This window comes from Amphiprion ocellaris, chromosome 22, assembly GCF_022539595.1.
Source record: "Amphiprion ocellaris isolate individual 3 ecotype Okinawa chromosome 22, ASM2253959v1, whole genome shotgun sequence".
Taxonomy (NCBI): domain Eukaryota; kingdom Metazoa; phylum Chordata; class Actinopteri; family Pomacentridae; genus Amphiprion; species Amphiprion ocellaris.
The window spans coordinates 17,432,017-17,454,471 of NC_072787.1; the positions used below are offsets into that span (position 1 = coordinate 17,432,017).

At 39.3% G+C, this 22,455-nt stretch overlaps 2 protein-coding genes across 3 annotated transcripts in view; one reads left to right on the top strand and one right to left on the bottom strand.

The window, feature by feature from the left end:
• Positions 1-21,075, bottom strand: part of acad11 (acyl-CoA dehydrogenase family, member 11) — a 26,868-nt gene extending 5,793 nt beyond the window's left edge. For both annotated transcript variants that reach the window (XM_023289542.3, XM_023289541.3), the window contains exons 1-13: positions 20,876-21,075; positions 20,676-20,775; positions 19,006-19,131; positions 18,451-18,612; positions 18,195-18,359; positions 17,971-18,112; positions 17,683-17,804; positions 17,495-17,601; positions 17,149-17,260; positions 16,612-16,689; positions 16,138-16,276; positions 15,713-15,820; positions 13,244-13,342 (exon numbers count right to left, since the gene is read on the bottom strand). In XM_023289542.3, the coding sequence (XP_023145310.2) occupies positions 13,244-13,342; positions 15,713-15,820; positions 16,138-16,276; positions 16,612-16,689; positions 17,149-17,260; positions 17,495-17,601; positions 17,683-17,804; positions 17,971-18,112; positions 18,195-18,359; positions 18,451-18,612; positions 19,006-19,131; positions 20,676-20,775; positions 20,876-20,997 (1,582 nt within the window). In that variant the 5' untranslated portion in view covers positions 20,998-21,075. The remainder of the gene's footprint in view (positions 1-13,243; positions 13,343-15,712; positions 15,821-16,137; positions 16,277-16,611; positions 16,690-17,148; positions 17,261-17,494; positions 17,602-17,682; positions 17,805-17,970; positions 18,113-18,194; positions 18,360-18,450; positions 18,613-19,005; positions 19,132-20,675; positions 20,776-20,875) is intronic.
• ackr4b (atypical chemokine receptor 4b) lies at positions 764-4,475 on the top strand. The gene is made up of 2 exons (XM_023289543.3): positions 764-922; positions 3,141-4,475. The coding sequence occupies exon 2, from the start codon at positions 3,147-3,149 to the stop codon at positions 4,260-4,262; it is 1,116 nt and encodes a 371-aa protein (XP_023145311.2). The 5' UTR covers positions 764-922; positions 3,141-3,146; the 3' UTR covers positions 4,263-4,475.
• Positions 21,076-22,455: the final 1,380 nt, after the last annotated feature.

A 22,455-nucleotide genomic window follows, 5' to 3' on the forward strand; every position in this document is an offset into this window, starting at 1 on the left:
GTTGATGAAAGAACAAGGAGCAAAAAAAACCTCACATCAGTTTGCCACACTTCCAAAACAAATGCCCTTTTTTTTTTTTGCCCACAAAGTCAGACTAGAAAGAATTTGATGGAGTCATTCTTTTATTTATTTTTTGTACCCATTTGCTTGTTGACTTTACTGAATATATTTATAAGTAATACACATCAAGAGAAAGAATGTGAGACAGTGGGATATTAAAAAAAGAGCTTGACATTTCTGAGGAAGCAGAAATAAGGAAACAACATTCAGGGGGGAAAACCCACACAAAACCAAAATACAGTTCATAAATTTTACGTTATGAAGAATTTACTTCACCAGATCTTTGCTAATGTGAGGGTTGGTAAAACAATGCACACAACCCACTAGAACAAACCAATAATGGCTGCATTCCAGTAAACAACACTAATCACAGTAAGCTTCTTAAATGAGCCAAAGATTATCCGTCTCTTAGATCAGAAGATATTTTATACCGTCATTTAAACCAATTTTTTTTTTTCAGACATAAACAAAGGGCTGCCATCACGGCACTCCTTGTCTGACAAAGACGAGAAAAGGCTTAAGTTTCTCTTTGTTTTCGCCATACAGCACACAGATGATAAGAATTTAGAGAATTTTTATCCACCTCTGCCATCTATCCTGAAACATGACCCACACTCAAAAAAAAAAACAAAAAAAAAACAGGCCCATACAAACACACAAAGACATTTGGAGCTACGTGGAGAAGGGACACACTCCTACAGTGTCAGCAGTGGAGGGAGAGGGGCGGGCTGAAACACAGATTAGTCACTTCAGTCCTGAGTGCATGCAACGTTTCTCCTCAGGATACACAACAGCTATTTCTGCCTTATTAAAAAGGGATTAATACCAACTTCACAGTTCTCACAAAAAGAACAGACACAAGGTAAGAAACGTGACGACTTGGTCACATTTTTAATAACTCAGCAACTTTTCTTGTCTTTTTTACGCTATAACATGCTGACAGAGTTGTGCTTGTTTATGAAAGAATATCAGGACCTTATGCTTTTTATACATATTGTTCATTTTCCATGAGTAAACCAGCGAACAACATTTTACATGTACATATAGTACCCTGAGATGTGTGACAATGTGTTTTCCTTTGTTTTTTTAGATAGTCAAAGGTTCACTTCAGTGTTAGTAGCAGTCAAAGTCCTGCTTAGGGATATTTTATGGCATTACTGGAACTACAACGAGGTAATGTGACAAGCTAAAGTTGTCCTCATTACCTCTTTAACATCGTTAAATTTACCTCTGTGTTTGTCGCCTTATTTTTTCCTTACTGTAAAACAGTACAAAAAAATAAGTGTCAAAAATGTGTTTCTGATCGGCACTAAAGTAATCAATGATTACTGTTAGTCTAGGTTATAGCTCAGCTGTCAGAATGACTTTCAATTTTCTCAGTGATTCTGCTCAAAGTTTTTTAGCTATTATAATTTTCATTTATTTGCATGAAATCAACAAAATATGCAATCTCTTATCCAAGGGTGAAATTTCCTTCCTCCGAGAGAAACATATTAATAATGAGAAAACAGAGGCTAAATCTGAAATGATTATGTTTTTCCAATGCTGTGAAAGGTTTGTTTATATCTCTAATATTTGTACACAGCCTTGAAATTGATCTGTTTCATTTGGCATCACTTCTCTACACCAACAAAACATTTTTAATCACTATATTCAACTGCTAAATTTCAAATACAAATTTATATTTGTTTTGTGATTAAAAATGCTATTGATATTATTTTTTTCTGTATGTAGCTTGTGAACCTCAAACAACAACTATTACAACATAAAAACATGTTTAAACGTGTTGAAAGTTGTTATGCTCTCCTTACATTTGCATCCCAGCTGCTCACAGCAGTGAATACTTGACATATTTCTGATTGTTCCGATGAACATCTGCAGCAGTAACTCCTGCTCCTCCCAGCTGGGAGATAATGACTCTTTATATAACAAACCTGGACACTTTTCATAAAATGGCTCTTGTCATCTTAGCAACAAGTGTGATTTTCCAAAATGCTCCAGAGATGCAAAATATGGCAAGCCATGCCTTGGTCCTGAGCCAGCAATTATATCATCCGTCACGTAATGTGTTTTGCGGGTGGATTCCACAGCTACCTAAATCCCAACTGAGTTAACTGAGAAAATCCAAAATATGTAAGATTAATTTCTATGAGATCAGTGTGAAATGAGCACTTTCAACTCAGTTTGACCGTTATGTTTCTCATGGGAAAATTAGGTAGCTTTCCAAACAAATAATGCTCTGTGTGAGACAGTAAGAACATTCACACACATTCATATTCTTGGCTTAAACCTCCATCTGGAGTCAACAGTGGAGGCGGGAGGTTAACAACACAATGGCACTGGATGAAAGTCTGACTTCAATGGGATGTCCTGTTGAACCAGCACATACCATATACAGTAAAACCAACATCCTGGATTTGAATCTGGCAAGAGACCTTGCACTGGTGTCATCGTCATCTCTCTCTTTGTATTTTCTATCACTTGTGACATTTAATTTCCTCCGATGGGCAAAATGGCATTAATAACAAATGACATAGATGGTATCATTTTGCAATGCGGTTTGGACTGTTTTGCATTTTGAAAAGATGACAGATTTATTAGGGAATACTGATAGGATGTTTTTTTCCTGTGATTAGAGGATCAGTTAACCAGAAGCTGATATTTCCTGAAGTCTGTAGATCACTTACGATCCAACAGAATACAAACTAACCAAATTCAAAGGGTAATTGGAGGCCTTGGAAGCCTCTTGTCTGCATTTCTCCCCCCTCAGTGTTGTGTTCAGTGGGGTTATTCAAGCCCACACACATTTCAGACAGACAGGGCTTAAGCCTTTAGGGAAACCATGCAGGAGAGATTCTTTCAGTGAAGAGAAACAACTCCCTTGTCCTGTTTCTGATAAAAAAGAGCTCATCGTTTACAAGCGCTCTCTGTTCCTAATCTGTTAAATAACACAAATTACACATCTATTGCAAAGGATTTAACTGATTATACTGCATCACAGCAGGATACAGCATCGTAAAAGCTCAGAGTGAAAAGTGTTCCCATGCTTCTCTAAACTGTACTCCGTTTTGTCTTTACAGAAAACAATGGAAGACTTCTATTACCACGATGATGAGGATGGCAGCTTTAATGACAGTTATGAGTACAATTACGAACACAGTGTTTGTGACAAAGAAGCAGTGCGCTCTTTTGGTGGAGTCTTCCTCCCAATCATCTACGCCGTGGCTCTGGTGGTAGGCCTGGCTGGGAATGCCCTGGTAGTGGTGGTCTACACATCCCGGTTGAGACTACGAACCCTGACTGACGTGTGCATCCTGAATCTCGCCATTTCAGACCTGCTGCTTCTCTTCACCCTGCCTTTCTGGGCGGCTGACGCAGTGCATGGCTGGAAGTTGGGTTCGGCAATGTGTAAGATCACCTCCTTCCTCTACAGCACCAACTTCAGCTGTGGCATGCTGATGCTGGCGTGCATCAGCGTGGATCGCTACCGTGCTGTAGCTCAAAATTCAACCGGCAGAACAGGGACAGGAACCCGAGTGAGGAGACAGTGGCTCCTGGTGTGTGTCGTGTTGTGGACTTTAGCCAGCTTTCTTGGCCTTCCTGAACTGGTCTTCTCCACAGTGAAGCTCTCCCATCACAGGATTGGCTGTACACCCGTCTACCCGCCCAGCATGGCCCGACCTGCTAAAGCTGCCTTGGAGCTGCTGGAGGTCACCCTTAGGTTCCTGCTACCTTTCATTGTCATGGTGGTCTGCTACTGCTGGGTGGGACGAGCACTGAGTCAGGCTGTCGGGGTTCGGAGAGACCGAAAGTGGCGTGCCCTACGTGTCCTCCTGGCTGTGGTGGCTGTGTTCCTGCTCACCCAGCTGCCCTACAACGTGGTGAAGCTGTGCCGAGCGATGGACATCATTTACTTGCTCGTGACGGACTGTGAGGTCAGCAAGAATCTGGATCGTGCTGTCCAAGTGACAGAGAGCCTGGCGCTCACCCACGCCTGCATTAACCCAGTCCTGTATGCTTTCATCGGGTCCTCCTTCAGGGGTCACGTCCTAAAGGCGGCTAAGCGACTTGGACAGCGCCTTGGGAAACACCCAACACATGCCAACGAGGAGCCAGCAGTGGAGATTGCACTGAACACACGCAATCAAACTCAATCCCAGTCTGGTTCTGAAGACCAAGACACCAGCACCTTTACCATTTAAGACTCCAACGTGTATCTATTTCCTTGTAAGCACCAATGCAAAATTGTACTTCTATGTATATATATTTGCATACTTTTACTATCATACAGGGCAGATATCAATAACTACAAATATTCATTTTTAGGGTAATATATATGTACAGTAGCATGCACTAACTAAAAATATTTTGTATAAATTATGTATTTTGTTAAATAAAAGAACAAAGGCCTTTAACGACGCGCCTATATGTACTTTTGTTGCAATCAAATACAGCTGAAACTCAAGATGCTCAGAGAACTGGCTTTTACAACAAATCTAATTCAATCTTCCAGTCTGCACAGTCTTCCACACATGAGATCATCTGCATCTAATTTTATTGCATCTCGTGGCTTGGGTTGGAATAATTGCACAGTGGGTGACCCATTGAGTGGAAAAACAATTGGCAAACGAAGACAGGACAAAACCAGCAGGAAGGACCCATTCATAATAAAACTAAGAAAAAGCAATGCTTAATGTTCCGCCGAGGCCATTTTTCATCCACTGATCTTTTTTGATTTCAATAATAGAAACATAAAAGACAAAACTGATCACAGTGAAGTGCAATCCATATTCCTGTCCTTTCAAATTAGTCAGTGCCATCATATGACATTATGCCAAGTTAACACTATTACATGAAATCTAGGCTCAATGTGATGGATTGCCATAGTCTAAGAGTTTATTCAAGTCTCTTTACACAATGACAAAGCTTAGTTTTGCAAAACTTCCTGGCCAGAGCCACCACAGATACTTTCTAAGGCTTCTCAGACACTAAACGACTTCATTGTTTACCATTCTTTCCATTTGCAATACCTGTTAGTCATCATCTTTGCACTGTAATCCCTTTAAAATTGGACACGTGAGAGCTGCAGCCTGTGCGTCAACGAGACAGACAAACATTTTGGCTACAACTTTAATAGTTTCCAAGCAAAGGAAACACTGAGTTCCTGGGAAACACAAGTGTTAAGCTGCATGACAGCACACAAATAAGTAAACAAGGAAGTCATTTCAGTAGAGCGCATTTAGTTATATAGTGCTGAAATAAATATGTTAGGGTGATATGTTTCAAGATGTGATATTTTTGCTACTTTAGGCATTGGAATTTAAGAAAACATTGCAATCCAACAAAAGTAGAGAAACATTTTAACACTCCTGTGAAATTTGGATATCAGTAAGTAATCATTAAAATCTGCCTTACAGTGTGTTGGAGCCATTTCAATGAGTAACCAGCAAGGGGCACTGTGAATGAGTTACCTGTGTATTTCAAGGCCACACTAATTGCCACAGGTGTGGCGCAAAACGAGAGGTAAATTGTTTTTGACCGTGGCGTGGCGTGGTGTGAAAGACTGTTTATTGGAAAGACTTTGTTCTTTGTTAATTTTGATGAACTCCTGAAGGTAAATAAATTGATGAATTGTTATTTTTTTGGACCACGAGAGAGTACAAGAACACGTCAAAGCAGCCAGAAATCCACGCGTTCTTAACGGAATCAAGATTGCGTCAACAATTAGTCAAAAACAATCTCTATTTGATCATATCGAAACTATAAGTTGTGCGACGAGGACGGCAACGCTGCGATCCAGCTGTAATCCAGACGCTGTGGTTCAGACGACGCTGATCTTCACCACGGCTCACGGCAGGGCGCAGGAGAGACCCGACAGGAGGAGTCGCGGCTGCATTGGGCGCAGCGACGAGCACCGGAGATCGGGGCCGGGAAGTGGACCACCCATTGGCAAGGTGTGGACGTCTGGACGCGGTGCAGCGGGCGGCTGGGTGCGGACGGAGACAGGAGACTCCGGGGCAACGACGGCGGACAGACGAGGAAAGGATTCTTTTGGATCGATGTCTAATAAAGGAGGTACACGGTAGCGCTACCACACACATACATATGGACATTATAGAAAAGTGTGCACACAACTATCTATTTGAAATACCAATGCATTGGGTCAAAACTAAGTAAAATAAACTTTATTTCAAGTCCAAGACACTACTTCAAAGGAAGAGACTATTTTTATGGACATAATTTACGTTGTGTATTGGTGTGAACTTTTGAAAAAGCAACTTTAAAATGAAAAACTGTGGTTGATGAACAAATGGTTAAAAAATGTCTGAAACTCAAGGTGGTTCGAAGGTTCAAACTGATGATCAAGGTAATGATGCAGATTTGTGTGAAATGATGACTGAGGCAGTAGAAGTAACTGCAGAATCTCAGACTGTTAGTGAGGCTGCACTCCCAGTCACAAAAAGAAAATTAAAACTTACCACAAAAGTACTACTTTGTAAAATAGGAGATTTAGAAAAAACAAGAAAATCTAAACTGAGTAAAGGTGCTGAATTAAAAAGGTCAATTCAGGAGTTATTGTTTGAACCTGGGAATAAAGCTGAAATAGAAAGCAGCTTTAACAAATATCAAGTGCTGCTTAATGATGCAAAAGCTGCACATAATGCTCTTATGGAAGCAAATCAGACTCATCAGATTCTGAATTTTAAAAGCTGCTGAATTTCTTACTTTGAATTTTTTTGCATCAAAATTATGTATGTGAATTTTTTATGCCTGAATTTAGCTCATCAAAATTCTAAAAACCAGTTAAAAATTCAATGTCTTCAAAATTCGCCATCAAAAAAATTCGATGTGTTCAAAATTCACCATCAAAAAATTCAATGTTCAAAATTCGCTGTCAAAAAATTCGCTGTTCACATCCGGGGGACTCAGGAGTAAACAATCGATCCTGGCCAAAATCGAACCAACGCCCAGCCAATCACGTGGCGCTCCTCTGGTCATGTGACGCAGACGGTTGACCTCACAAGACCGGGGTCAACCACGGCTACCAGCATGAACAATGGCACTTCAGTGAGTGTATTAATCCTTTTTGTCCTGTATGTGGTTTGTTTTTGTGAGAGTCAGTAAGCTGTAATGCATGCCGTTAGCTGCGCTAGCACAGCGATAGCCGCGCTAATACAGCGCTAGCACAGCGTTAGCCGCGCTAATACAGCGCTAGCACAGCGTTAGCCGCGCTAATACAACGCTAGCACAGCGTTAGCACAGCGTTAGCCGCGCTAATACAACGCTAGCACAGCGCTAGCACAGCTTTAGCCGCGCTAGCACAGTAATAAGGTCACACAGACAGCACGTTCTGCAGCTGAGTAGTTGAGTAATAATTCTATAAACGCACAAATGGGTGGAAGTGTGATTTATGCGCCCGAAAATGCAGTTAAGTCACAGAGCAGTGTAAAGAAACTGGTCACCTAGCAAACTGAATTAGTCTAGGTAACACTTATTATTATTGCACAATGATAGATAAATGCAGCCCATTTTTTTCAACTGTTTCCTGTTTACTCTGCGTACCCTCCTCTTAATTTGTTCTAAAAGAAGTGTCTAATGAGGCAGTCTAGTCTTTCAGTCAGGTTAAGTCATTTATCCCATTGGTGGTTTGCATTATATAACTTTGTTTTTCTCTGTTCTAGGAACTATTGTTAAATCATCTTCATGTGAGACTTTGTTTTTGTTTGGAGCGTATTCTCGGACGCATGCCTCTGGATCTGGACTTCTTGTTCACTTGCACATAAGAACTTGTGTTTTTAAATGATTTATCCAACCAAGTAGAAGTTTGCCCAGCTATTTTAAATGCACTGACACAGCTACACCATCTTATCAGCTCAGAAAAAGAAAACAGGAATCAGTACATTGCAACTGTGCACTCTGAGAGAGGAGCAGCTGGGCGACAAAGAATGGTCACATCCCCAGACCACCTGTACAACTTACTGGAACTTAATATGTCTGTCCTATGTATAGATAATGGTATCTGTGAAATATTAGCCGAGTATGTCAAATACTTTTAGATTTTTTTAAGTGGACCGTCGACCTAGTTTCAGTATTTTTTTTTCTCACATTTAAATTTGAGGCTATGTATAATATATATATATATATATATATATATATCAAGAATAATTCAAGATAAAAGCCTGAAATTTTTACTTATTTGTCTTGCTAACATAAGCATATCAGATTGCTATTAAATACGGCGGTGGAAAAAAGTTTTTGGACACCTCATACATTTGTGAAATATTGCATTAAGAATCCCTCTGAGGTCTTCAAATGCAATTTCTATTAGTTCAGTCACAGCCATAATATGAAACAAATCCTAAAAAAGCCAATAAAAACTTGAAATTGATTGGTTCCTTACAAATAAGAAATTTTGAGTATTTGGTCATTTTGGTAGAATATAGTTTTGTTATTCATGTAAACAATAAACAAAAAAAGCATCATTTGTGTCTGCCTAATGCAGTCAAACCTTTTGAAACACAAAAGACTTTCCAACAAATATTTCATGATAATATTTGAGATTGTGGAAAATTTTAAGGGTGCCTGAAAACTTTTTTCCACCACTGTATCTGTCAAAGCATGAAAATTTTCCATTGGAAAAATGCCACTATCTCCAGAACGATATATGTAGTCATGGTTCCATTATGCCAATGTCATGGTAATGACTGGATGCAGGGCTAATTTACAAAGAAATTACACAAAACATGTCAGGTTTCAAAGACTGGACTTTTCATAGATCACTTCATTTTTTTCATATTTCAACTCACCCATAATCTGAGATTATTTGATCTACTTGTTCAGTATTATAGATTCTTCATCATTGTTCTGAGATGGTGTCATTCAAACAACCTCAAATTTCAATGTGCAAAAAAATGCCTGTTGACAGTGACGGCTAATTTCAAAATATTTTTTGCTCTGACAGTATTTGGCATACAGTATAAAGTGTGTGTGTGAATATATTTATTTATAGGCTGCTGTTTTGTAATATTGCAATAGATTTTCATCCCATTCACCAGTGAGAAAATAAAGTCAGTACAGTCCAGTTCATTTTTAACTCCTGCTTTAATGCCGTGATTGCATGTATTGTTCACCAGAAATATTCTTAACTTCAGATACTTTAAATGTATGGCAGAAACACGCATACTTGATCCAGATAACCTGTCAGGTGAGTTGGGAGAAGAGGTAGGGGAGGGAATCCAAAAGTGCACTTAGTTTTGTCGGTCAAGTAAAACTAACTAGAGAACAACACATAACATATCTTGACTGGCAAGTGCAAATACAGGCCAGGATGTCAGTCTTAAATGATGCGTACTCCTTGTAATGTCCTGGGAATGTAAGGTCTCATATCAGGTGGTGGCTGTGGGGTATCTGCCATTCACTACTTCAGCGGAGAGAGTTCTTGGTAGAGTCTCCCATCCAGTCCAGAATTTCACCAGTCTGGTCAGTTCAGATGGTGCTGCTATAGAGTGGATTAAAATTGATTAAATAAATGGCTACAACAAATTATCAAAAACAATCTAGAGTGCATACTAAACAGGAAACAGTTGAAAAAATGGGCCGCATTTGTCACTATCATTGTACAATAACTCGATACAGCTGTGAAAGAATGGTCAGCTGTGAACAGAGGAGTCTAGGGCAGTTCATTTCAAGCTATTTGCTCACAGTTGTAACTACTTTGACTGCACAGTTTAAAACCTTTCAAGATCAGGACTAATTTAAAATGAATCAAACCAGGACATTAACTTGAGCAGAAAACACACATAATAAACAAAGTGTTACCTAGACTAATTCAGTTTGCTAGGTGACCAGTTTCTTTACACTGCTCTGTGACTTAACTGCATTTTTGGGCGCATAAATCACACTTCCACCCATTTGTGCGTTTATAAAATTGTTACTCAACTACCCAGCTGCAGAACGTGCTGTCTGTGTGACCTTATTACTGTGCTAGCGCGGCTAACGCTGTATTAGCGTGGCTAGCGCTGTATTAGCTCGGCTAACGCTGTATTAGCGCGGCTATCGCTGTGCTAGCGCAGCTAACGGCATGCATTACAGCTTACGGACTCTCACAAAAACAAACCACCTACAGGACAAAAAGGATTAATACACTCACTGAAGTGCCGTCGTTCATGCTGGTAGCCGTGGTTGACCCCGGTCTTGTGAGGTCAACCGTCTGCGTCACATGACCGGAGGAGCGCCACGTGATTGGCTGGGCGTTGGTTCGATTTTGGCCAGGATCGATTGTTTACTCCTGAGTCCCCCGGATGTGAACAGCGAATTTTTTGACAGCGAATTTTGAACATTGAATTTTTTGATGTCGAATTTTGAACATTGAATTTTTTGATGTCGAATTTTGAACATCAAATTTTTTTGATGGCGAATTTTGAAGACATTGAATTTTTAACTGGTTTTTAGAATTCTGATGAGCTAAATTCAGGCATAAAAAATTCACATACATAATTTTGATGCAAAAAATTCAAAGTAAGAAATTCAGCAGCTTTTAAAATTCAGAATCTGATGAGTGATTTGCTTCCATATTGCTCTGCTCAAGCTGTTATCTGTGGAAGAAACAGAAAAACATGAAATCTGGTTCAAGGCAAAACTTCTGGGTGTGGATGAAGTCTCTTGGAGTGTTGCAAAATATTTGGAGTGTGCACGTGAAGGAGCTTGAAAAACATTGAGGATGAAATAACACCAATGGACAGTATATCAAATGTTGGATCAGCAACAACCTGCACAGGATCTGCAAGATCAAACAGCTCCAACAAATCCTCAATAGCAACAGCACGGGCGCAAGCTGAAGCTAAGAGAGCTGCGCTGCTGGCAATGTCAATCCGTTCATAATTGTTATTTTTGTTATTTTTTGGACCACGAGAGAATACAAGAACATGTCAAAGCAGCCAGAAAGCCACGCGTTCTTAACGGAATCAAGTTTGCGTCAACACTGTGTATTTACACTACAGCCTCACCATTTTCTTAAACGGTATATGATCAAATTAATATAGGGAAGAATTACGTGCCATAAAATTTAAGTATAACATCAAATCATGTTATGTTTAAGATTCTTAATTTAGCTTACAAGAAACAAATGTGTTATGACTTGCATGATTCTTTTTGCGCGTCACCAGCAGCTACTAATAATGGTAAACATGTGTACATTGGCTTTTCTTGTGTGAGTGTGTATGCAAATACAAAACCCATATGGCTTAAAGATGAAAGATTGCTGGTCTGGGAGTAATTTTCGTACATTATCATGCCCGTGGGACAGTATTATGTAGCTTCCACACGACAGAAGTGCACTGGAAACATCTATAGACCCTCCCAGCTAGTAAGTCAGTCTCTGCCACAACTCAAAAGGGAAAGCAAAGAGGAAAACGGCATTATGCAGTAGTGCATGTGGATTACAGGCTATGATTTTTGATCAAAGTGAATATACCAATACTTCCAGTAAGCTTAAGTTATAGTGAGTTCTTCAATGGCAAGTAGCGGTCAGGAGAAACCTACTATAATCTAATTTGGGAACTGCTGTATATTTACAGTGAAATACAGCATAAAAACCACAGACGAGAAGTCTTTAGTTTCGCTTTCTCTATGGAAAAATTTACTGTACAAGTATGAAAAAACGCACTGATCCTTAGGAAGGCTGCCAAGTGCTTTAGACAGTGTATTACATTACATTTGATACTTGGAAAGAATGAGTTTGCATAGCACTATGCTCACTTAAAATAATTAAAACAAATGCAACTGCTAGTTTTACTTTCCTTTTTGTTAAAAGGGAAATTGGATTGAATGTATCTGGAAAAGCACAAAACCTTTCAGTTTCCACTCTTGAATAATATGATTTGCAACAGCAACCACAGGTCACAAAAAGTATGAAACCGGCCATCAACACACCCACATTCTTTCCTAACAGAGACGTATATTCATATTGGCAGAGGACATTCTCACAGCTCAGAGGATTTTTTTCTATTGACAGAAATTTCTCTTCCAATGAGAAGAGAAATGTTAGGAAAAGAGAGTCTAACCACAGATGTATGATTGACACAAGGAACGCACTGCATAAAGACAATAAGTTGACAGTAGAAATACAGCTCAATTTTGGTAAACCATAGCATTTTAAGCTTTCAGCAGTATGAGGGAATTCCGTGCAAATCTGAACAACAGCCAAATGTTTTCTTTTAAACTGGGGAGTAAAACCTTGAGACTACATATGTGTAAGAGGAAACATCTGGAATATCTTTCAGCTCACAGTGATTGAGAGGGTTGTGTGATAAACAAATAAAAACACTAATATGAGTTTGGGTTTTTAATTTGAACTGTGCTTGGATTATACTGTTTAGCTTTTTAAAAACAGGATATTAAGAACAAAGTTCATTTTTCAGAGGCAGTCAAAGATAACAGACTAAAGTGCACCATGAACGTGAAAAAAACTGATTCACACATCAGTCATAGATTAGTCTTAAAGTCCAAAGAGTTAACAAATGCAATTTGTTTATAGAGTCAATGCAGTTGAGCATAGTGATGTGCTTTTAGGGGCATTAAACTTAGAGTCACATTAACATTTATTTTATCTGGATTTCCCAACTTGAATCACTCACAATGACTCATCTATTACAGATAAAGTGCCAATTGACGGAGACACACACTAACGATGTATTGTGGTTGTAATCCGTGACCTTTTACTTGCCGAACCAGCTGGAAAAGCAACGCTGTATTTTCCAGAATGAAATCAAAGACTTTAAAGGTCGTAAAAAAGTTGTTTATGTTATATAATGCCTATTGTATGAGTCATTTGCACTTTTTTGCTGTCCATATGTTAGCAGTTTGGGTAAGAATGAACCTCTGTCGTGCATTTCTTCAGCAACATCTTGATTACATATAAACTGGTGTCTTTCTGAGAAAAATTCCTGTTGAAAATAACATTATCAGGTTTACTCTTTTAAAAATATCCTTTGTTTTGTGGAGACTCAGCGAACACAACGCTTTAAAGTACGTTCGGTAAGTAGACATGAAACAACTGCTTATTGATTCTTAAGCTCCCTAATGGCGTCTTACATCTTAAATGAAGCAGAAACCTCTTTAGTGCTGTGGATTGGATAATATTTTCTACTGATATAACTCATCTAAGAAATAAAAATTTATTTACCACTGCTCCACCATTTCTTGCCATTTATGATGTAGTTGTCTTTATCCTTGCGAAAGCTGCACTCCATGTTGGTTGCATCACTGGACGCCACATCAGGCTCTGGGGAAAAAACACAAGATACAGAGAGTCAGACTCAACAAGTTAAATCTATAGACCTCTGCCTTTGACTTAAGTTACACGTCTTCCAGCTTAAATTGCAGGTCGACTGGTTAATGTAAATACAGTTCACACATCATTTTTGAATTATCCCTCTTCACCTCAAAACTTGGCAGTGGGTTTGAAAAGCATGTTATTGTTAAAAAAAAATCCCAAATTACACCATTTATCAGAGCCAGACACTGTAAAAAATGAAAGATTTACAGCTTTAATTAATCATGTGTGACCTTAAAATCATGATATTGCATTACATCAGTTTATTCTACATATCGTCAACAACAAAAATCACCAACAACAAACCACTTGCGTCAGATTGCATAAGAGACAAAAAAAATTGTATGCTTCAGGACAACTGAGAAGTCATGAGTGACTCAGCTGTGACCAACAGTCACATGACAAAATGACTATTAGCTGGACTTTAGGCTATGGATGTATCGCAGAGAGACACGTATGGAAACAAACTGGGGATGTTGAGTGCAAAAAAAGAAAAAAGCAATAACTGTTCAATGCACCACCCCCAGCTGGCAGAGAGCTCTCAGCCCTCCCTGCCTTGTAACATCTGTTTGCGGTTCTATAATTTGAAATTGCACACTTTTTGTTTACTCTTGCACACTATTTGCATTACACATAAAAAACTTTAGCATTGTACATTCTTTACATAAAACATTTTGCATTTTCTATTTTTCTTATTATTTAGTTTTAATTACTCACATTTTTGCTTATTTAACTGTATTTATGGTGATGGGAACTGTATTTTTACTCCACCAAGGAATGCGGCAGAGTTATATGACAATCGGCATACATTTGTCCATGTGCAACATTACTTAAAAAACAGACTAAAAGATTTGGATGAAACTTTCAGAGAAGCTCAGAAATTATATAAGGACCACCTCAATAAATTTTGGCAGTGATGCAGCTTATAGTCTGGATCCACGGATTTGTTAAGGATTTCCCATTGCGAGAAATAGCGGCCGACACGGTGTTACCGTAACCATGACAACAAGTGAACTATTTCAGTTCCCTGCATCAATTCACTTGACCCGCTACATATATCGGTCACGCAATTCAGTATTTGTACATAACGCAGGCATGCATAACATATACCTGTGCTCACGCAAGGTAACTTTTTTTTATTTATTGAGTTAGTTTGTGGGCTGATCTATATTAAATGGCCAGATTCTATGTTGCCGTGTCTTCTGAATACACAAATTAAGGAACGAACAGTCTTGGCGGAGTACTGCGCTCTCTGAGTGTGTTTCTTGTTTCTGCTGTAGCAACCAAATTTCCCCTCAGGGATTAATAAAGTATTTCTCTTCTATTTCTATACTAAAATAAAACATGAGTGACCAAGAAAATAAGTGCATGGTTAAAAAAAAAAAAAACAAACTGTATGTAGCGCATAGACCCCATTGCATTTGTATGCTAAATGTACATAGTAAAATAACTATGTCGAGTTATTTTTTCCAGTGCTGGTAACTCTTGGGGGCACTTTGAAAAATGTTGCAAATACTTATTTTAGTGTATTTTTTTCTATATTTATAAGTAAAATCAAACATGTCAACTTTCTTTTCCTGCACAAAAGACTTTTGCATTGTTTTTACTTCAAACTATGGTTGTACCGGATCCATGGAACACATGGTGAGCAGCACTCTGACAGGAACAACAAAACTGCCCATAAACCGAATAGGGTTCAGAGGGTTAACACAGCCGATAGCTCTTAAAAAAGTCAAAAGAAGAGAATGTTTATCAGCCAAACACGGAGGTTCCTGTTCCTAATCATCCAGTGTAATAAATCGACCAAACTGCTGACAAAAAACATCCCCAAAACACTACTAATCACCATCTGTGTTTACAAAAACCACGGGAGACATTCACACCCACTGTAATCACCTCTGGCAACAGCCTGCTGTAGTTTCCAGGCAGTGTGGAAAGCAACATGGAGCAAAACAGGGAGAAATTACTCATACTGAACTGGTGTTTGCTGTTGGCATGTAAAATTTCCAAACAAACCTTTAACAGAATCAGTAGCAACCGTACTGTGACCTCGCTCATTTAAGACCATTTAAAATGTAAGGGAAACCCACAATAAATATTCTGAGGACTGAACTTCAGCAGTACCTTGTAAATGAGCCAAAACCTCTGTAGGGTATTTTACTGTAAGGGTTCAAAACTGTTCCGTCAAATCTCACACATCGTAATTTATGCTGTCTATGACGTTCCCCAAACTTGGCTTTGAATACTCATACCATTCCTAATGCAGAGATTATGGTATGTTTCCTTTTTTAGTCTTCTGTGATGTGATCATTAAAATACCTGTCATACAGAAGCAGGAGCGGATCTCTCCTCTGAGCAGAGGTTCCAGCCATTTCTTCTTCTGTTCCTCACTGCCAAACATGTGGAGCACCTCCATATTTCCTGTGTCTGTGGAAAAATGTCATAATATAAATCATCTTCCAGCAATTATGAGCTAAACTTGGAAACTAATGTGTGTTTCACTTTAACTCTTCTGGCAAATACCATAAAAGGGCCAATTCTGGAGACTTGTGTGTTTTAATTTAGTGTTCTTAAGCCAGTAAATAAATGTAAAAATACATGGTTGCAGGAGAAAAGTTGAGGACATTATTCAGAGTATGATAATCTTGTTGTAAGTCCAGTCATGCAACTGGAAGAATGAACCCAGAATAGTAGCCAAGGTCTTTAAATCGTCTCAAAATTTGACATCATGTAGGATGTTTTACCAGGAGCCTGGCAGTTAAACACTTCAGGGGCAAAGAGACAACGTCCAGTTTCTTCTGCAATATATGCATAATCCAACTGACTGAGTCCGCTGACTGCAGGCAGGAACAGGTTCCACAGTCCCGCCGCCCTGGCTTTCACCTGGACACCAGATATGCGTGTTAGTATTACACAAAGGCCAAATGCTTCTTTCAAAGTAGACGCTAGGGAAGAAAAGCAGAGCTCACAATGTTGGAACAGATTAACACAGATGCAAATAATAGTGTTTGTGCTTTAATTTCAGCTGTTATTGATGGATTGTAGTGGGTGACTCAGAAGGGAGGTGCACTGTTTGGAGAAGATTTAAATAGACTTGGTCATTTGACTTAATGGACTGATGCTTGACTTTTAGATTTTGACTTGCTTTTGTTGGTAATATGTATGCTGGCTGTCTGCAGAGAAAAGATTGAATATCCAAGAAGAATAGCCCTACATACCTTTAGATCCTCTATTATTTGCGGGGTGTGCCACCTTTGTGAAGACTGAGCATGTTTGGAGTAGTACTCCGTAACTTCCTAGAGGAAAATAACATTTATTACCGAGTGGATTGGAAAGACAAATAAGTAATTACATGTTGGCTCTGCTCTCCCTACTGGACGACCTTCATCACTGGTAGCATGCCCCACAAAATGGAACTAAATTTCCATAACTTTACAGCACGTTGATGTAGAGATACTTTCACTGGAGTCTGTGGTTCTTTCTCTGTTCCTTTCTGCTCCTTTGTTCCATAAATATAAAAAAATCTCCTCCATTCACACTGCTGTACTGTATTAGGAATGCTGTGATGTCCAGCCAGTAGTGACTATTCTGCGTGCAATATAATTTATGTAATCAATAGGTGTATTGTTTTCTCACTCTAATTACTTAGTCCTGATTGCATGAATGAGCTCCTTTGTTAAATCATTTCATATCCAAGTCAGAAGTCCCTCTGGGCAAACAAATCTGTTCTGTTCTTGGCAACTCTTGGCACTGACCTGCTGAGCAGGAAGCACATATTGTCTCATGAAGTCTTTGACCTGCTGGAGAACAGCCTGACCTTTAGCCGTCTGGAGGAACAGTCTGCCTTTTGTTGGATCTGTGAGAGGCCTGGTATGAAACACGTCGCAAAGTTTAACAGTCGCAGACTACAGCTGGAGGCTGCTGGTTTAACTTTAGTGAGTAGGTGGAATCCATCAGCTTTCTGGTCTATTATAGCAATTGATTTTGATAGTAATCTTCATATGACAGCATGTTTGGATTAGCATAATGATGATTGTATCAAATTATATTAATTCAAATACCGAGTTGATCACCATTAATGAGCTCATAACTGCAACTGACCTCTGCACGAGCTGCAAGGTTTCTTTAGCCAAGGGCTCCACACACTGGCCGAACAGGGCTGCATTGGGCGCACTGGCGTTACCCAGTAAGTGGCGAGCATAGATCCCCTAATTAAGAATAAGGGGAAGCATTTAACTTCTTATGTGTATACCAAAAGGGGGAAATAGGTAGTTTAACTTAGTACAAACCTGAGCAATTCCTGCCATTTTAAAGTTCGACAGGGCCAAGTAAAAATTCCATTGTGGCAACATGGATGGGATCCCCCGACATCTGCAGTAAATAGAGATCAGGTCGCCCACAGATGGAGCTCCTGCTCATTGAGACACAAAGTTACAGGGACAAATACATACTGTGAATCAACATAAATATAAAACACGTGCAGTAATTTTCACGCAAAGATGTAATGAGAACATTTGTCCTTTCATCGATCCATTTTCAAAATTCATCAATCAGGTTATATTTATTGTTGACTTTACCTTCTACTCCTGTCAAACTGCCCATTGAGCTGATAACGCTGAAACTTGTGGGCCAGTAGAAAGGCATAAGGAAGTAGGCCAAGTCCGCTAAGGGCTGCCCAGTGGTCGACAGCTCCCAGTCCAACACTGCTATCACACGTGCCTTATGACATAAAACACACTTTGTAAAGTATTTATTGTAAAATGTAGCAAAACTGTGACAATAACTGTTATAGAAATTGCACCTCAGTTGGATGGAAAACCAAGTTGTCCACTCGGAAATCTCCATGGACCAGGGTGACTTCACTGTCACTGGCTGGTAAATTCTTCATCAACCAATCGGACAGCTCGTTCATGGCTGGAATGTCTTTGTGCGCTGCTGCCTTGTACTGCTTTGTCCAGGTGGACACCTTGAAAGAAATAATTGCATTTCTTAACATTTCAAATCAGACTAGTTGTCAAGATTGGATACTGTTTATTAAGTATTAAGTGTTTCCTCACTTGTCTCCTGCAGTAACCGGCTCCTCTGCCATAACCTTCAAGGTTCAGTGATGCCAGGTCCAGCGAGTGAAGCTTTGCCAAGAGTTCCACTGCAGCCACATACAGAGCTGTTCTCTCTGCTGGACTCACTCCATGGAGTTGAAGATCCCTGAATATGCGTCCCTGCGCAACAGAGCTGGATCAGCTTTGTTTTACAAAAATAAAATTCCAAATTCCATCTCAGCGGGCAGCAGAACACACACTCAGGTACAATAATACCAATAGATATCCACTCTCTCTTTCTCTATACAACCATTTAGCTTCTTTTACTTAATTGTGACTAATTTTTCCCAACAGAAACATCAATCCAGATGTGTCATTTGAAACCCATAACTACAACATCACCACAATGGAAAATTTTACACATTTTATGGATTACATCAGGTTGGCCTTCCTACTCTAAACTTTCTAGAAATAGAGCTAATGTCAAGCAACAGCAAATAATATAACAGATGCAGGGATTTGTGACCGGTGACTTTACAGACGTGTGAATTTGGTTCGAGCGCACAAACTGACCTTCACATGCTCCATTAAGTAGAACTCTGTCCCAATGACTTCAACATCGGTGCAGTGCAAAAGGGGCTGAGGCACAGGGAAACCAGCAGAGAAGAGGGCCTTCTGCACCCGATACTCCCTGTCCACCTGAAAACAAAGTCAAATACACCATAGTAGAAATAATGCTATAAAAAAGATATTCTGGGAAAAAAGTTATTTTACTATGAACTGGTTATTTTCCGTATATGTTCATACTAGATTTTACAGAAGTATCGTGTATGCTCCTAGCAAGGTCAGCTTGTTGGGCCTTGGATGTGCAGAGTCAAAATATCCCTGTCTTGTTTCACAATGCTTGCTTTCACAGACTGTCTGGGAAAATGTACCCAAGCCCACAGATACGATTCACTGGTAGACAAAGCTGGAAGAAAACTCATAACAGTTACGAATCCAAGGTTAAATGTTGGGTTCCTCCTCATTCTATCTATGCTTTGAGTTTGGAGAGAGTAGATAAAGTCTGAATGTAGCTGTATTTTGGGGTATTTTGCCTCTGGGAGATGAGAACCACATAAAAGTTTTCTCTTTCATTAACTTTTAACATTATAATTTTGCTTTTTTGACAAGAATTTAAAAAAAAAAAAAAACAACTCCGTGTCGAAATGAAAAAAAGATTTTTTTTTACCAAGGTGTGTCAATTAATTAAAAATATAAAAAGTTATTTTTAAAAAAGCACAAGTCACTGGATGGACACAAGAGAATTTCAAAGTGAGTCAAAATAGAGTACAGTTCACTCCATCATTAAGAAATGGAAGGAATATGGAACAAGCGTACATCTCGCAGATAGATCTCCAAAACTAAATGACTGTGGAGGAAAAAGATTAGTAAGGGAGGCCACCAAGACACTGCTGACTCCTGCAAACTTTATTGGCTGAGATGGAAGAGACTGCGCAAATAACAACTGCTGACTGTTCTTCACCCATCAAAACTTTATGGGAGAGTGAGAAAGAGAAGGCAACTTGTTAAAAGAGCTCATATTAATCTCATCTGGAGTCCACCAGTGGGAGACTCGGTGTCCAGATGTGTGAGGCTGATTGAGACGTTTCCACAGTCTCAAGAAAAGGTGCATCTACTAAATACTGACTTGAAGGGAGTGAATACTTATGCAATTACTTATCTTACATTTTTTATATTTAATTAACTGACATTACTTTTCAGAAATCAATTTTCAATCTGACATGAGCAAACACTTTTTTTGTAAATTCTTGTCCAAAACGCCAAACTATATTGACCATGATTCAATATTGACTCTTTGTGAGTTCACTTTATGCAGAATTTCATCAGCAACTACATGTGAATTCAACACAGCTTGTATCCAAACTTTATCTCTAAATTAAACAAAAAGAGCTACATATTTCATTCTTCTTTGAGGGTAACATCCTAGAAAAGCATTTCATGAACTTATGTGATGCAGATGGCCTTTTTTTAAAATAATATTTACACTTAAATTTAATGTCAACTGTCCTTTTGACTTGATTGTTTTGGCCTCATATCTGACTGCCTCAGTTACACCGACTAAAGTGATTTTCTCCCCCTGCTGGAGAAGTGGAAGGACTACACACAGCAGCGTTTAAACCCATCTGCAAACACTTCTGCAGGCTTTATTTCATGTTGAGTATTTCAGTGTGAACTCTTACCTTGTGAGCTCCTGGCAGCAGCTCTCCTGGAGGTCTCTTCCTGAGAACATAGCTCTTTGAAGGTGTCTGGACGAGGAAAGTTGGGTTTGACTGACCAGAACTGCAAGATAACAGAGGTCCATAACATCTTATCGGTTAGCTAAGCATTCCTACAAGACTAACTTCGAGAAACAGTGGAACAAGCTAGATCTGCTCCTTACCTGTACTGTCTGACAGTTAGCGTCTCATTATTAGACAACCGTGACTTGACAGTCAGATATTTTTGAAGACTGCCAACATTAAATTTATGTTGTTGTCGTACAGGAGTTGCCTGCTCGTCCATGTTTCAGATAAACGAGATTAATCATTACCAGTAGCATTACTGAGCTAGATAACTTTTCTTCTTCTTCTGCGACTGTGGTTCAATTTCTTCTTCTTTGGTGTAATTTGGCGACGGGGGTACATTTCCGCCTCCAACTGGACTGGAGTGTGAAAACTATTTTCTTTTATCTAAATCACCTTTATTAAACTAGGTCCGTGTATATTTTGGCAATTGGATTTTCCGTTCTGAAACGGGTATTGGAAAAACAACAAACGAGTGGTTGTGTGATTTTTGTTTGAAAATACAAACATTAAAATTGAAATACAAGGCGTTTTTCCTTTTCGTGATCAAAAAGGGATATACGAAATTTTAAAAATGCTTTGATTTTCATTTTATATTTAGAATAACAAAAACATAAAATCAGTAAGAGACAGAAACGAAAAAAGGTTCGTGTTTTCATTTTCTGAGACCGGAAGTGGTCATCAGCAAGTGTGGCGCCAAACGACAACAATATTCTCAGAGGGCGGAGCCACAGAGCAGTGATTGGTCAGACCATAGATATCTATAGAAGACAGCGCGCTAGCGTATCTAGTCTTCTATGTATATCTATGGTCGGCACGTCTGATAGCATCTCTGGCTGCTAGTGATGGCGAGATGAAGCTTCATGAAGCACTGAGCCTTTCCATCCAATTGGTTCACTCATGGTTCGAAGCTCCATGGTGCTTCATTTGCTCTACTGCGCCATCAACTGGACAAATAAAAGTAAAACAGGTAGAGTGCCTATAATGACACACTGGCTTTGCTATGTGAATCTTTGAATTGTGCTTAAATGATAATGCCAATAAACAAGTAATATACTTAATATAGTGTCTGCTTTTCCTGATAGCAGGGACAGAGGGGGAAATGGAAATAAACTGGGGGGAGATTTGAGATTTGTAGCTTGACTGCTTGATTGATGTCAGTTTCTGGCTTTCTGTAAAGTGCTTAGATATGGGGTCACTAACTGGCGGACCGCGGTCCGGATCCGGACCCAGACGCCGTCTTATACGGACCGGACCTGTAATCAGTAAATTGTAACGGGATTTTAAATTTGACCGGTCGCTTCTGTTTTACCGGCACAGCCTTCCCAGTGTTTACGGCATTAGTTATCAGCTCAGGAAACACACAGACCAATTAGGTACGAGTTCAGCCATCCCACATGACGCTAATCAGCCAATGAAGTCTCTGCATTGCAGCTGCTAAACATCACAGCTCTGCATTCAGAAAACAGTTGAGAGGTGAGGGACAGACAAAAAAGGAAATGAATAAAGCGACACCGAGAGGGGAAATAGCACTGCACATGCTGACCATGTTTGGCTCAACATCAGGCATGGCAATTTTCCGCCGTTCCGCGGAAATCCGCCGTTTTAATTTTCAAATTGATCATTTCTGTGAATCGTCCAAATCCGTTAAGAAAATTTTAGGGGGGGTGAGGTATGT